The sequence below is a fragment of the Anoplophora glabripennis genome, unplaced genomic scaffold (genome assembly GCF_000390285.2).
Source record: "Anoplophora glabripennis isolate ALB-LARVAE unplaced genomic scaffold, Agla_2.0 scaffold2, whole genome shotgun sequence".
Classification (NCBI taxonomy): Eukaryota; Metazoa; Arthropoda; class Insecta; order Coleoptera; family Cerambycidae; genus Anoplophora; species Anoplophora glabripennis.
This window is the reverse complement of record NW_019416325.1, coordinates 2372271-2386013: the sequence shown is the minus strand read 5'-3', so window position 1 is coordinate 2386013 and position 13743 is coordinate 2372271. Positions and strand designations below refer to the sequence as shown.

General features: G+C 31.7%; 1 protein-coding gene across 3 annotated transcripts in view; it reads left to right on the top strand.

Moving 5' to 3' along the window:
• LOC108916511 (lachesin) overlaps positions 1-13743 on the top strand; it is a 179380-nt gene that overhangs the window by 163612 nt on the left and 2025 nt on the right. For all 3 annotated transcript variants that reach the window (XM_018722804.1, XM_018722788.1, XM_018722795.2), the window contains 2 exons: positions 10392-10511; positions 12584-12754. In XM_018722804.1, the coding sequence (XP_018578320.1) occupies positions 10392-10511; positions 12584-12754 (291 nt within the window). The remainder of the gene's footprint in view (positions 1-10391; positions 10512-12583; positions 12755-13743) is intronic.

The window sequence follows — 13743 nt, the reverse complement described above, 5'->3', positions numbered from 1 at the left end:
GTTATACTTTCGAATTTATAATATCTGATATACATTAAAAAAAGTATTTGGATCAAATGGCTACAATATCTCTTACAGTTCATCATAAACTGCAAACCTATTTGTTTCAAAACTACCAGTTCCTTAAAATATATATACTTAAAATTTAGAATTATTCAAGACAAATGTAGCATATTATAATCAAAGTTATGTTTTCTTGAAAGAAAATTGTAGGTCACAGAACGGCGTAAGTGGGAAGTAGCACGATAGATGGAGCCAGCACTTACGGTCTGTATATACTCATCTCCTTGTGAGTAATGACACTAAAACAGTTGGATTGTTCTAACAACATAATGATGAGGACCATCAATAAATCCCAAACCGACCTATGAATGGTTGGTTAAACTTACGAACGATCCTAGCTGTTGTACTAGGTGTTGTGAATTTTGAAACAAAATATTTTTTATCACTGAGAAATATTTATAATCCAAATATATTCTTAAAATAAGTATATATATGCAATATACAATAATTTGACCAAAACTATTCAGTTTTGTATTAAACAAACGATACATTAATATACAGTACAAAACATGTTTCCATAAAATCTATGTAGATCATAAAATTAAGAATAGAATTCGTTTAACCGTAAGTATGAAATATTTATTTTAAATGCTGCAAATATTTATTAAAGTGATGATATTTCTGGGGAAATTTAAAGTATTTAAATAAATAATTTTCTTGAAAGAATAAAATATTTTCTTGCGTATTAAAATCAAATGTTGTACATTTAAATCAAGAAACTTTATCACATGTACAATTTCTTTTCTAGACTTTTAAAAATACTGCTTGCAGTATTATTTCGGTAGTGATATTATGTTTAATATTTAAGCCTTAACAAATTAAATAAACAAAAATAATCGATTCCACTGCGTTGTCTTTCCATAATCCGTGCACTTTGTGAAGTTCCTTATATGTAAATTATGTTATAAACATTTTGGCACGTGAAAAACTGTCATTATAATGCATTCAAATGCAAAAAACCCTATCTACCCCTGCATATGGAATATGACCCCAACGTTGTACTGCTCTATATGCATATATCAACTTTTTAGTTTGCATTCGATCGTTCGACCCCCGTAAAAACAATTTCAACAAAAATCGCCCTTCCGTATTTCGCAACTGTGGCAACAGGGAAAATCATATCTAATTTAATAATTCAAACAGTGCTAAATGCGAGAATAGCTACAACTTTTGTTGCAAAAAGATACATCTACTCTACATCGTAAATCACGTAATCACGCGCATACATTTTAATGTACACGGTGCCCTTGCTTGCGTATCCGCATTTTAGAAGAAAAATATATAATTCACGAAATACAGTACACGATTATGGAACACCTTGTATAATAAAATTTAGAACTGACGTATTTAAAGAAAACATAATTTTTTGAAGAACTCTGCACTGTAGTTTAAAATTATATTTCGCCCAAAATAGTATTTTAATGTTAATACGATATTAATTAAATAATTAATTAAAGACTTAATTAATAAAAAAAATATCCGTAAACCACATTTAGGGCGAATTGGATTGCACACCCTATATATAACAAGGCACTTTTTGCTCGTCTGTTTTTACTTTTATCAGCGACACATAAAATATCTCCACTATTTATTCTCTCAGTCTTATATTTATTTATTCCATATACCCTGCTTTGAAAGGATATCTATCAAACGGGAAACTATATACACTTTTATGGCAACACTTAGAATTATTTTAGCTCTGTTTTAAGCTTGCGGTAGAGATAAATGTTGTAAACAGGATATTTTTATTTTCAAATGTTGGTTACGTGTAAAGGACAAGTAACTAAGTACTTTTGACGCTGGTCTGGGATGATTCGTGATGCTCACCCTATAGGACATAATGCCGTAGCGAACAACGCTTAGCATATATACGTCGGGAAATGATTGAAGTTGCCAACGTTTGTATTTATGGTTATGTTTATAATCAGCCATTGTCTACTTAGCACGGAGCCATTACCCTGGGCTATTGTACCGAGTGCATTCCACCGCATCCATATTCATATGAGCTTTTAAAACAATTGTTCATTCTCGCCTTTGTGCAACTATAAAAATACTGCAGTGCCGGATAATCTGTCGTCCACGTCAGATCGGTACCTGTCAGGTATGAAACTGTCACATACTTTTTACTCAATCAGACACTTCTGAAAAGTTAGTTCTTACATGCAAAATACGAGTATTTCGAGGCAATTTATCTTCCAAATAGTTTTCCGTACAAGCTACACTAAGAAAACATGTAAACACAACATTGTACTTTTGGAAAATAGTCATTGTTTTGCTTAAAATGACGAGTCTACTGTTATAGAAGACAGAATAATTTTAAATGTCATAAAGTCAATTCAAAAATAATTTTTTACAGATGTTTCGAATAATTAATTTCAATAAAAAAAATAATTTGGAAATACTTGTTACTTACTATTTGTTTTAATTCTATATCTCTGACATTTAACATCATGCAAATAATTTCCTAAATTGTTTTTAATTATGTACTGTTTTTTCGAATAATGAATTTCAATCAAAATATTTGTTTTACAAATACTTAGTAGTCCTTAATTTTTTATTTTCATTCTAACCTAATTTCTTTAAAAAGTTGAAATAGTTTAAATATTAAATGTAAAATATGTGTATTTTGAGGTAATTTATCTTCCAAATAGTTTTCCGTACAAGCTACACTAAGAAAACATGTAAACACAACATTGTATTTTTGAAAAATAGTCATTGTTTTACTTAAAATAACGACTCCACTGTTATAGAAGACAAAATTCTATAAAATAATTTTTTACTGATGTTTCGAGTAGAGAATCTCAATAAAAAAGAATAATTTGTAAATAGTTGTTACTTATTATTTGTTTTCATTCTATATCTTTGACATTTAACATCATGCAAAAAAATTCGTACAATGTTTTTAATTTTTTTACTGTTGTTTCGAATAAAAAATTTCAATCAAAATATTTGTTTTATAAATACCAGTTATTAATTTTTTATTTTAATTCTAACTTAATTTCTATAACAAATTTAAATAATTTAGATCTTAAATGTAAAATACATATAATTTGAGGTAATTTATCTTCCAAATAGTTTTCTGTACATACTACATACACTAAGATAGTTGAAAGATAGTTTTTAAGGTTGTTTTGCTTAAATTTATAACTTAACTGTTATAAAAGACATGAAATAGTATTAAATGTGATAAAATTTCTTTAAATATTGTTTATAATTTTTTTTATTGATGTTTCGAATAATGAATTACAATCAAAACATTATTTTCCTTTGTATCTATTATTGTTTATTTTCATTATGTACTAAATTCTTTAACATTATATATAAAAATTTCGGGCATTATTAGAATTCTTTATAATTTTTTACTTATGTTTCGAGTAGTCAATCTCAATAAAAAAGACTAATTTGTAAATACTTGTTACTTATTATTTGTTTTCATTCTATATCTTTGACATTTAACATCATGTAAAAAAATTCCTACTGTTTTTAATTTTTTACTGTTTCGAATAAAAAATTTCGTTCAAAATATTTGTTTTATAAATACCAGTTATTATTTTCTTATTTTAATTCTAACTTAATTTCTTTAATATATTTAAATAATTTAGATCTTAAGTGTAAAATACGTGTATTTTGAGGTAATTTATTTCCAAATAGTTTTCTGTGCATACTACACTAAGAAAACTTGAAAACGCAAATTTGACGCCTTTGAAAGATAATGTTTAAGGTTGTTTTGCTTAAATTTATAACTTAACTGTTATAAAAGACATGAAATAGTATTAAATGTGATAAGATTTCTTTAAAAATTGTTTGTAATTTTTTATTGATGTTCCGAATAATGATTACAAATCAGAACATTATTTTCCTTTATATCTATTATTATTTATTTTCATTCTGTACTAAATTCTTTAACATTCTATATAAAAATTTCGTGAATTATTAGAATTGTTTATAATTTTTTACTTATGTTTCGAATAATGGATTTCAATCATTATTTTATAAATACCTACCAGTTATTTACTTATTATTCTCATTCTTCTTCTAATTTATTTAGCAAATTTAAATAGTTTAACTAAATAATAAAATCGCAACTGAAAACTGTTAATAGTTACGCAAATGCTTTTAACAGACGTCAGTTAGATACCCTTCGAGATTATCTGTGAGTTTTATAAATCTCTTTCCAGTATACTTGAATAAAACTATTCCTTGAAGTTTCCATTGTAAAATTGCCTTTTAAATTGTATTATGTGAAAACATATTATTCTTTAACTCGACTCCTTTCTTAACTTTTGCTCCCTTAAATCAGTTAAAAGCTGATAGTAGCTTTTCTGGAGTGGTTCGATTTAAATAAATGTTCCGATTTGAAATACATATGATTTCGTTAAAGTTTTTTCGATTGTCCTCGAGCGCTCGATTTTGTATATTTTCATCGAATTTCGGTAGTTGGATGTACTAATTAAGCTTTAAAACCATTTTATTATTTGACGCAGGTGATTATGCGTCGCATACCATTCGATTGTGACTTCTTGTTATAGACAGATATCATCACATGGAAATTCATGATTATAATTGAACATCATAGGCATACATATGGAGAGCGTGTAAACATAAATAACTTATTTGATTGGATTATTGTTGTTTACATAAAGGGCGAATCTGGAAATTGTGTTTATTCCTGATGATGTGTATTCGCGGAGTTAATTACCGTATCATATTTAATAACCTTAAAAGGTTCCCTAAAATATTATAAAAAAAATCACCACTCTTTTCATTTTTTTTACACACTTCAAACGTTCGATTACTCAACAAGCTGCCGATTTTAAAGTAGTTCTGTAGATTCCAAATTACCCCCCATTTGGCAAGATACTTTTTACGTATTTCTTTGTTTCCTAATGACTATTTTAAGAGGGGTACCAGGGAGATGCAGAAATGAGTTTATCATATTTTATTATTCTTTTTTTATATCAGTGCCAAACACATCAGGGGGTATGGAAATTTGAAATACGCCCGGAATAATAAACAGATTATGGCTATGCTTACAGAGAAAACTTGATATTTTTATACCTATGGGTTAAAACAAATTTTCTAATTCAATTTTACGAATCCAAACAAGGGTCGCAAATATCTATTCCACAAAAATTTTACGTTTCATCGCAGCGGTTTCGTACTTCTGTACCTAGCGGCTAGCTCTCCTATTAAATAAACAATATAAGCTTTATCACAAAACGAATTAGAATTGGCTCATTTAGCATATTTTTTTTAATTCACATTTATAAGTGCGCTTCATAGTTAGTTGATGTGCAGACAATTTTTTGTCAACAATTCCTCCCTTAAAATGATGAATGATGACGGAGCGCAGGAAAACGCACGGAAGCCATGTCTTGACGTCATACCACCCGTTAGGAGGCTAGCCCCCACAGGGGTCGCGCATGCATCATAAAGTCTCTTTTCTCACAGTAATAACGCAACAGAATGCTGCCAGTCTTGTTGGATATGTGAACACTCGTAAAGGCGTAGCTCAGTTTTGTTATTTTTGTTAGTAAAGTCTTACGCGAGGAAGGGGACAATAATGACAAGTTCTAATAAATTTGATTTTTCGAAGCGTTAACTATAATTGTAGACTCTGGTGTAAGAAGGTAAAAAGTGTCAATATGTGAATTATTCAGATGAGGAGAAAATTACATAACAACGCATAGGTGGCGTAAGGATTGAAAAATATAAATGAACAGGGTAGGCTTTCTATATCACAAATAAAGGAACAAAATTAAATTATACCGCAAATAAGTAACTTTAGCTAATAGGGCGTAGTGCCGTCGGGTCGAGACAGTCGAGTGGTGTGACGTTACTCTGACAACAGCTTGGGCGTTTCAAGTATTTTACGAATTAAAAATTATTTATCCAGTTTTTGACCTGATTTTCTCACCACATATTTAATGGTTTAACTACTTACGGAAAATGTAAATTAAATATTCCTGTATGAGACCAATGTGTTGTGTTTTCTTTTCCAAAATGGCAAATATTTGAACTAAAATCGCCAAATATCACAATTTTTTTATTACATTCTGTTTATGTATATATCAAATTCCCATAAATTTTCAAAACATCGAAACGATTTTTACGGTTTCCAATAAAATATTGTATTGATTTATTATTGAAAACCAAATTAAAGATAAATATCATATTTAATAAAAAATGTGTTTGATTTTGCATTGTGAAATTATTGAAACCTCGTGACGCAGGAATTTTACAGAAGTTGTAAAATACCGAATGATTAAAAATAATAGACCAGGGCGGATCTGTTTTGAGGTGGATGTGAGTGGGGACAAGCAAATTTTTTCTGGATTACCTTCAGTACAACTTACATAATAATAGTGTAGATAGATCTGGGCGAGGTCCGGAACCTTTTAAAAATTGCAAAAATGTTAAAAAAATTTTAAATACCTATTTTATCTGAGTTTTTTACTTATATCTTGGAACCTATGCATTTTGGAAGAATATTGAAGAGGAACAAAGTTTTAAAATTGAATTTTGCACAATATACTGTAAGTTAAAAATGTTTAAATTTATTACCGATGTTGCAAAATAGCAATAATTGATAAAAAAGAGACAAAATAATCAAGTTTTTTGGATAATTTTTTTTAAATATTTTAATTGCTCCGTGGGCATTCTAATTTTAGTAATGAAAAAAATTTAGAGTATAATAAAACAACACGCCAAATTTCATTAAAATCGGTTAGTTTTCGCAAAATAATTTTTTGAAAAAAATATTGAAAAAAAAATTTCGAATTTTCAAAATGTTGCATAGCTTCAAATAAAGCATCTATATACTTGATAATTTTTTCACATAGAAAAAACCGCTCAACGTTTCAAATGGTTTTTGAAAAATTGAAATCGGTTGATTAGGACGGCCACAGTAAATTTTTAAAATTGTGAATTCCATGAATAGTTCCGCTCTGTTTAATTTCGTACATTTGCTAATTTATATGGATCCCCAATGTAACGGTGACAGAGCCGGAAGATGTAAACCCCAAAATCTGACACCCCCATCCTACAAACCCCCCCGTCCCCTCCCCGTTCCGAGTTTTCCACTTAATTCTTGCAGGCATCGAGTGAAAAGAAAATTCCCGGAATCTTTTGCATCTAGAACGGTGAAGAATGAGATGAGCTGTTAGTCCAGGAGAGACCAGTGATTCATAACGGGGACGATAAGCTATAAGTGCTCGAGTTGAAGTTAAATTTCTCACGCTTTTTAACGGCGTAACGCACAGGGCACGGGTCCTCTCCTTACACTACACTAACATTTCTTAAGAGATGACTTTCAATTTCAGACTTTACATAATATATTTACGGAGCCGTTGAACAGCGCAGTGTAGATGTGTAGCTGAAATTCATTCCCCCGGGCGATAAAACTTTAGAGAGCAATCAAATTATTCACCATATTGTGGCGCGGGTAGCGAAACTGAAAACTGATAACAAGAGCTTTAAATTGATTGACTGACTGACTTTTCTAAAATGGTAAAATTGAAATTGTTTCCGAACTTTAGAGAATGCGATAATCGGCCATGTTTGTAACAAATCCCGCCGTTGTAATGTAGTGGTAATCGCTTAAAAGGAAAGTTAGCCAAAAGTACATATCGTGCGTTTATCGCTTAAGATTCAAAACATTTTTTCGGCAACAACATTTTTCTCGCCACTTTTCTCGTTGACTGCCTCAAAACTTTACCCACATACTAAAAAAAAAAAGGAAATATTACCTTCACATTTCCCTATATTAGAAGCTGGCTCTAATAGGCTCATTAAGTAATTGTTACAACCTTTTTTTAAGCCTTAAATATGCGGTGAAAAAATCAGGTCGATAACATCTTCTGTGACGTCACACCACTCGACTGACTCAACCAGATGCCTCTTCTTTCTGTTAGCTATTGTCTCAAATTATTTATTTGAGATTTCTTCCAATCAATCCACCAACCCATCCAACGTAAGTTAAAGTTTACGTCTTTTCTCCGTTGATTGGTATTTTTCTACAGGGTGTATGTTTTTTGGGTCGCTAAAACCGAATCCGAAATCTGTTTTGCCCCATCACGTCAGCGTTTTTTCTAACCTCAAAAAACAGATTGAAACTATGAAACCCAATAATATCAACCCTTAAACCATATAACCCTATACTTTCATAACTCAATAACCTTAGATCGATAACCTATAACTCTAAAACCCATAACCTAAAAATCTATGACCTCAAAACTCATAAATCTCAAATCCCAATAAATTGCAAACGCAAAATGAGCAAAAATAAAAACAAAATAACTTACAAGCTAAACTCAAACCTCAACCTCGAAGAGTTTTAACTTCATAATTCTACACCTCCATCACTTCATAAACTCCATAAACCTGAAGTGTAACATAAGAAAATTGCATGTCACAATATAATATTAGGTTATGATGTTTTGGATTACTGGGGTTATAGGCTGTTGGGGTTATAGGGTTATGGGACTTAATTATTAAATATACCGTAAAGATATCCGAAACAGAAAAGGAAATTAAAAAGGTATTAATCTCTTCCTGGTGCTGAGGGACGAATACCTTGTATATTAAGGCATTTCAACCAGTCTTGTGGCAGTTAACAAAATTTTTGAAAAGTTACGCCGAATCAACCACAATACTGTAACAGAGTTCAACAAAGGCATATGTATGAAGACAAAGTAAAATCCCTTTTTAATTCCTAATTGACCTTTTCGACCCTTGCGTTCCTACAGTTTGCTTTTTTGCAAACAAAGTCACCTCCGAGTCGTATCCTAAAAATGTTATATAAATTAGTTTCCGAATGTTGAAATTTCTCGTCGCATGCGCCGAATTGTACGTTTATGAGCAACAATGATATGCCCAAATTTAATTTCCTATTATGGTGGTATAGGATTTAGTAGATTTAGTTCTAGATCCGTTAAATTTCTTGCTAAGACTTAATAAGGGCAGACAATGTCTTTGTATAGGTGTTTGAGGAGAGAAATCACCGAGTCTATTCTCTTGCAAAGTTTGTGGAACACAATGTTCATAACCCTAATCCCGGAGATTTATTTTATAACTTGGCACAAACAAAAATTGTGATTTGTACCGAGAAAAAACAGACGAACGGAGCCCTACTGGCTTATTACGGTTGTAACGTTCAAAAACGAGAATTTTATAGAAGGGTTGCCTCGATTTAAACTTTACATTTTCCCGTTGCCGTTGCTTGGCAATATTTCGACTCGACTCTGATATTCTATTACAAAAAAATTGGGCCACAAATTGGGACATTTGGGATAGAACGTCAAAAAATAAGAAGATCGACATTTGTTTTTAAGATACAAGGCGTCAAAGATATTTTTATTAAAATTAAGTTTTGACAGTACTTTTTCTAAAAAACAGCACAATGCAGTGCAATTTGGTACAAGTAAGTTTCTGACTATTTGAGACCTTTTTTGAGGTTAGATTTTCTACAATGTATGTGATACCTGTATATTATAATATAAAAGTTAATTTTACATAGAAACTATACCTACTTTTGTTAAAATCTCCCTTCATCTACATCGATTTATTTTCATCCAAGAAACTATAGCACCATGGAAGTATGGCCTATTCATTTCTGGACACTCTATACATTATGGAACAGAAACTGGTTTATTTTGGGACAGTCAATTACGTTTTCAATTATTTCATCAATGACATATACCGTAAACAACCTAACCTCAAAAAAATACGTCATAAAATGTTACTGGGTGAGGCAGTAGCTAGCGACCTCTAGCGGATGATCAAAAACCAACCAAATTTCAACGCATCGTATTGTTTTTCAAAAAAAATGTGACCAAACTTTGTTACGAAAACATGGTTTTATTTTTGACGTTATAAACTAATGCAAAAAATGAAAGGGTCGTATCGAAATTAAAAAAAAAAAGGAAATTGAAGCTGAATAAACAAGCTATCAGGTCCATGCAATGGCTTAGCTGAAAAAACATTTTCCAAGTCCGTGGACGAAAATTTCAACCGAAAGATGTAAAAACTAGAATCTTAGAGCTTCAAAATACTTTTTTTTAATTCCCGATACCACCATTTTTCACCTAAATAAAATAAAATAAATATTTCGGAAATTCTCTAGACCCTTTAATTTTTTGCATTAGTGTGTATAGGCCCCTGGAATTATGGTGTCTGCATCAGAAGCACCCTGTACAAAAGTATTCCAGTGTTATTTTTTGAACGGTTCTTCCTTGCCAGTCACCTTTTAGGGTCACATAATCCATTAGCCCAGCTGCATCCGCTACCGCTGACCTCCGAACTAATTAGTTTAACGATGCTTGTTCCAGTCCACCCGCTGATTCAAGTCCGAAACCAACTTGTGGGAGCCCCTGTAAACACGGATGTCACCCTCCAGTGCCACGTCGAGGCGTCTCCGAAAGCAATCAACTACTGGACCAGAGAGAGCGGTGAGTATCCTCGACAATGCGCTGACCACTACTTATAGCCGGCTTCCTTACTGTGCCTTAAGAGACGCGGCGACTTTTTAATTATTAAAAAATAGACAACAAGTCGGTCTGTGTAAGAGAAATGCCAACCCATTGTCATCTTGAAAATATTAAACACAGCACTCTATTTTCTATGCTAGCAGTCGACAGCGTCAAATTTTACATTCGAATTATGTCCTTCAGTCCATTTGAAGGTTAAATAACGCGACAAAAATGTTTCAAGCAATATTTGTAGGATTTTGAACGACAAATTAGATGATGACCTTGGATAAAAACATCTTATTAACTTCTATTTCTTTGGTTTCATTATTTGATGACCTTAGTTTGACCTTGCAACTTGTGTTGACGGTCAAATCTAAGGTCATCACCTAATTTGTCATTCAACATCCTACAAGCATTTTTGTGGAGTTATCCAGACATAAATGAGTTTGACCTTCTAATGACCTGTAAGGACATACAGGACCTGACCCTATATTCGGATGTAAAATTTGGCGCTCTATTGATTACTGACTTAAAAAGTAGAGTGTTCCATTTAATATTTTCAAGTTAACCTTGATTTCACCTTGAAACTTAAGGTCAAGGTCAAACCAAGGTCATCAACATATTTGGTTACCACCAACAGGAAATAATGGACATGAAAGTAGCAGTTAGTAGTTTATAGTCAAAATTGGGTTAAGAATTAAATTTTTATGACAGTGCGATTTTGGGGACTAACATCTAATCAGCTGTTCCGACAAATCCAAGATTGCCATATAATTTGTCATTTGTCAAAATCCTCCAAATTTTGCTAGAAACATTTGATTGACCCCTAAATAACCCGTAAAAACTCAGGGAAAATTTTGTTTGCGCTTTATTCGAACGTGGTGTTCAGTTGCTAACATAAAAAACAGTGTTCCGTTTCATATTGCATGTTGACCCTAGTTTGACCTTGAAACTTAAGATAGAGGCTAAATCAAAGGTTACCATCTAATTTAGCAAACATAAACCTACAAATTTTGATTGAAACGTTTTTGTCGACCTATTCAGAGAAAAATAAGTTTGACCATCAAGGACATACAGAAAAAATTAGTTACACCGTATTCGACGTAAAATTTAACGCTCTATCGACTGCCAACATAAAAATAGGGTATTCCATTTAATATTTTCGAGTTGACCTTGGTTTAACCCTGAAACTTAAGGTCAAGGTCAAATCCAAGGTCAGCAGTATATTGTTCGGGTCTTTTTGGGATTCCCTATGTAAACGTATGTCGACCAATCACTTGTGTATTTGTTATAAACTAATGCAAAAATTTAAAGGGACAAAAGAATTTTCCGTGATTTTTGACAGACTGTATTTAGGTGAAAAATGGTCGTATAGGGAATTAAAAAAAAAATATTTTGAAGCTCTAAGATTCTAGTTTTTAGATCTTTCGGTCGAAATTTTTTAGGAGCTATAGTTATCAAGCAATTTTAGGAGATAGCGCGACAAAAAATTTTTGCAAATATCGATGATTGAAGAAAAGAGGAAATTGAAGCTGAATAAACAAGCTATCTGGTCCATGCAATGGCTTCGCTGAAAAAAAGAAAATTCCAAGTCCGTGGATTTGCAAAATATTTTTGTCTAGAATAGCTTCAAAATGTTTTTTTTTAATTCCCGATACGACCATTTTTCACCTAAATATAGTCTGTCAAAAATCACGGAAGAATTTCGGAAATTCTTTTGACTCTAATTTTTTGCATTGGTTTATAACTAGTATTGCTAGTATTTAATATATTTGAATCGGCCTTTTAACATTTTTTAATTCACTTAATGAATCAAATCGGTTTCAATGCGCCATAATAGTAAAATAACTATTAATGAAACTACCAAAAAGCCACAAATAAAGAACATGGGTATGATGAAAATCTATAATTCGTTGTAAAGTTTTTTTTAATGCTCTATTCGTTTTCAAATCGCTGGGGAATAAAAGATAGGTTTCATCTTAGCGTACGATGCAGCGTTAACAGGTAGATGCCCGACTAAAACTCTGAGACAGTTGTTTTTGTTTTTTCAGGGGAGATGATCATATCAAACGACAAGTACTTGATGACGGAGATCCCCAATTCCTACTACAGCGTGCAGATGAAACTTATTATCCGTCGCTTTCATAAGTCTGATCTAGGTGGCTACAAGTGTATCTCGAAGAACTCGATAGGAGACGCAGAAGGCACAATTCGCCTTTACGGTAAGCCAACATATACCCCCCCCCCCCCCTCCCCTCATACTACATGATTTATGTTCTACAAACTACGAAATGTTGATGAGACTTTACGCGAATCTGTGACAATAAAACGAAATTGGTTTTTTTTTGTAAAAATTGATAAAATCCGATTACAGCAGCTTTGTATCGATGCCTTTCGTTTTTGGGGAAACCAATACACATATATCTATCAAAAGTTTCCTTGGTTTCGCGACTTCTATAAAACAATGTCGAGAATCACTTTTATTCGATTTGATTTCGCCCGCGACAACTAATAAAATTATAAATCAAATAAAATTACACTTACAAAAAAACTCGATATATCTTGTACACTAAGAAAGCGAGTTAATTAATAATAAATGTTATGTCATTTTACTTTAATCAAATAATTTTACTAATGCTAAAACCACCAATAAAATTCAACGGACACTATTTGTGATGAGATCAATTATAGACAAATATTTTGCTCAGTGTAGTGCGGCAGTTCGTTAATTAATAAAATGATTGTATTCTGATTAATTTAAAAACTGTGAATGCCGACAATTGTGACGTGCGCAAGATTATTTCAGGTTACGTGCCCCTGTCACCTTTTTCATAACTGAAATAAACTTCGTAATATGTATCACTGTTGTATTTAGTCAGCAGCATGTAGAGTAACCAAATGAGGGGATATTATTTTAACTTTAACGCAGTATCTAATTACAACGTGACAAAAGCGACGTTCGTAATTGCATTACTTATTACAAAAATAATGTTAATTGGGTCAAAAGATATCCCCAACAAGAAGTTACTTAAACCGTAATAAATTCAAAGGAATCATTCTTTTTTTGTAACTGTTCCAATCGTTTCAAAAGAAACGGTACTAATTTAAAAAGGAATATCTTAAAACTTTCAAGAACTACCTTAATACAAAAACAGTAAAACAATTTTATTCCTTCGGCGTTTATCTTTCATTGAAAATTAAGGAAGCCATT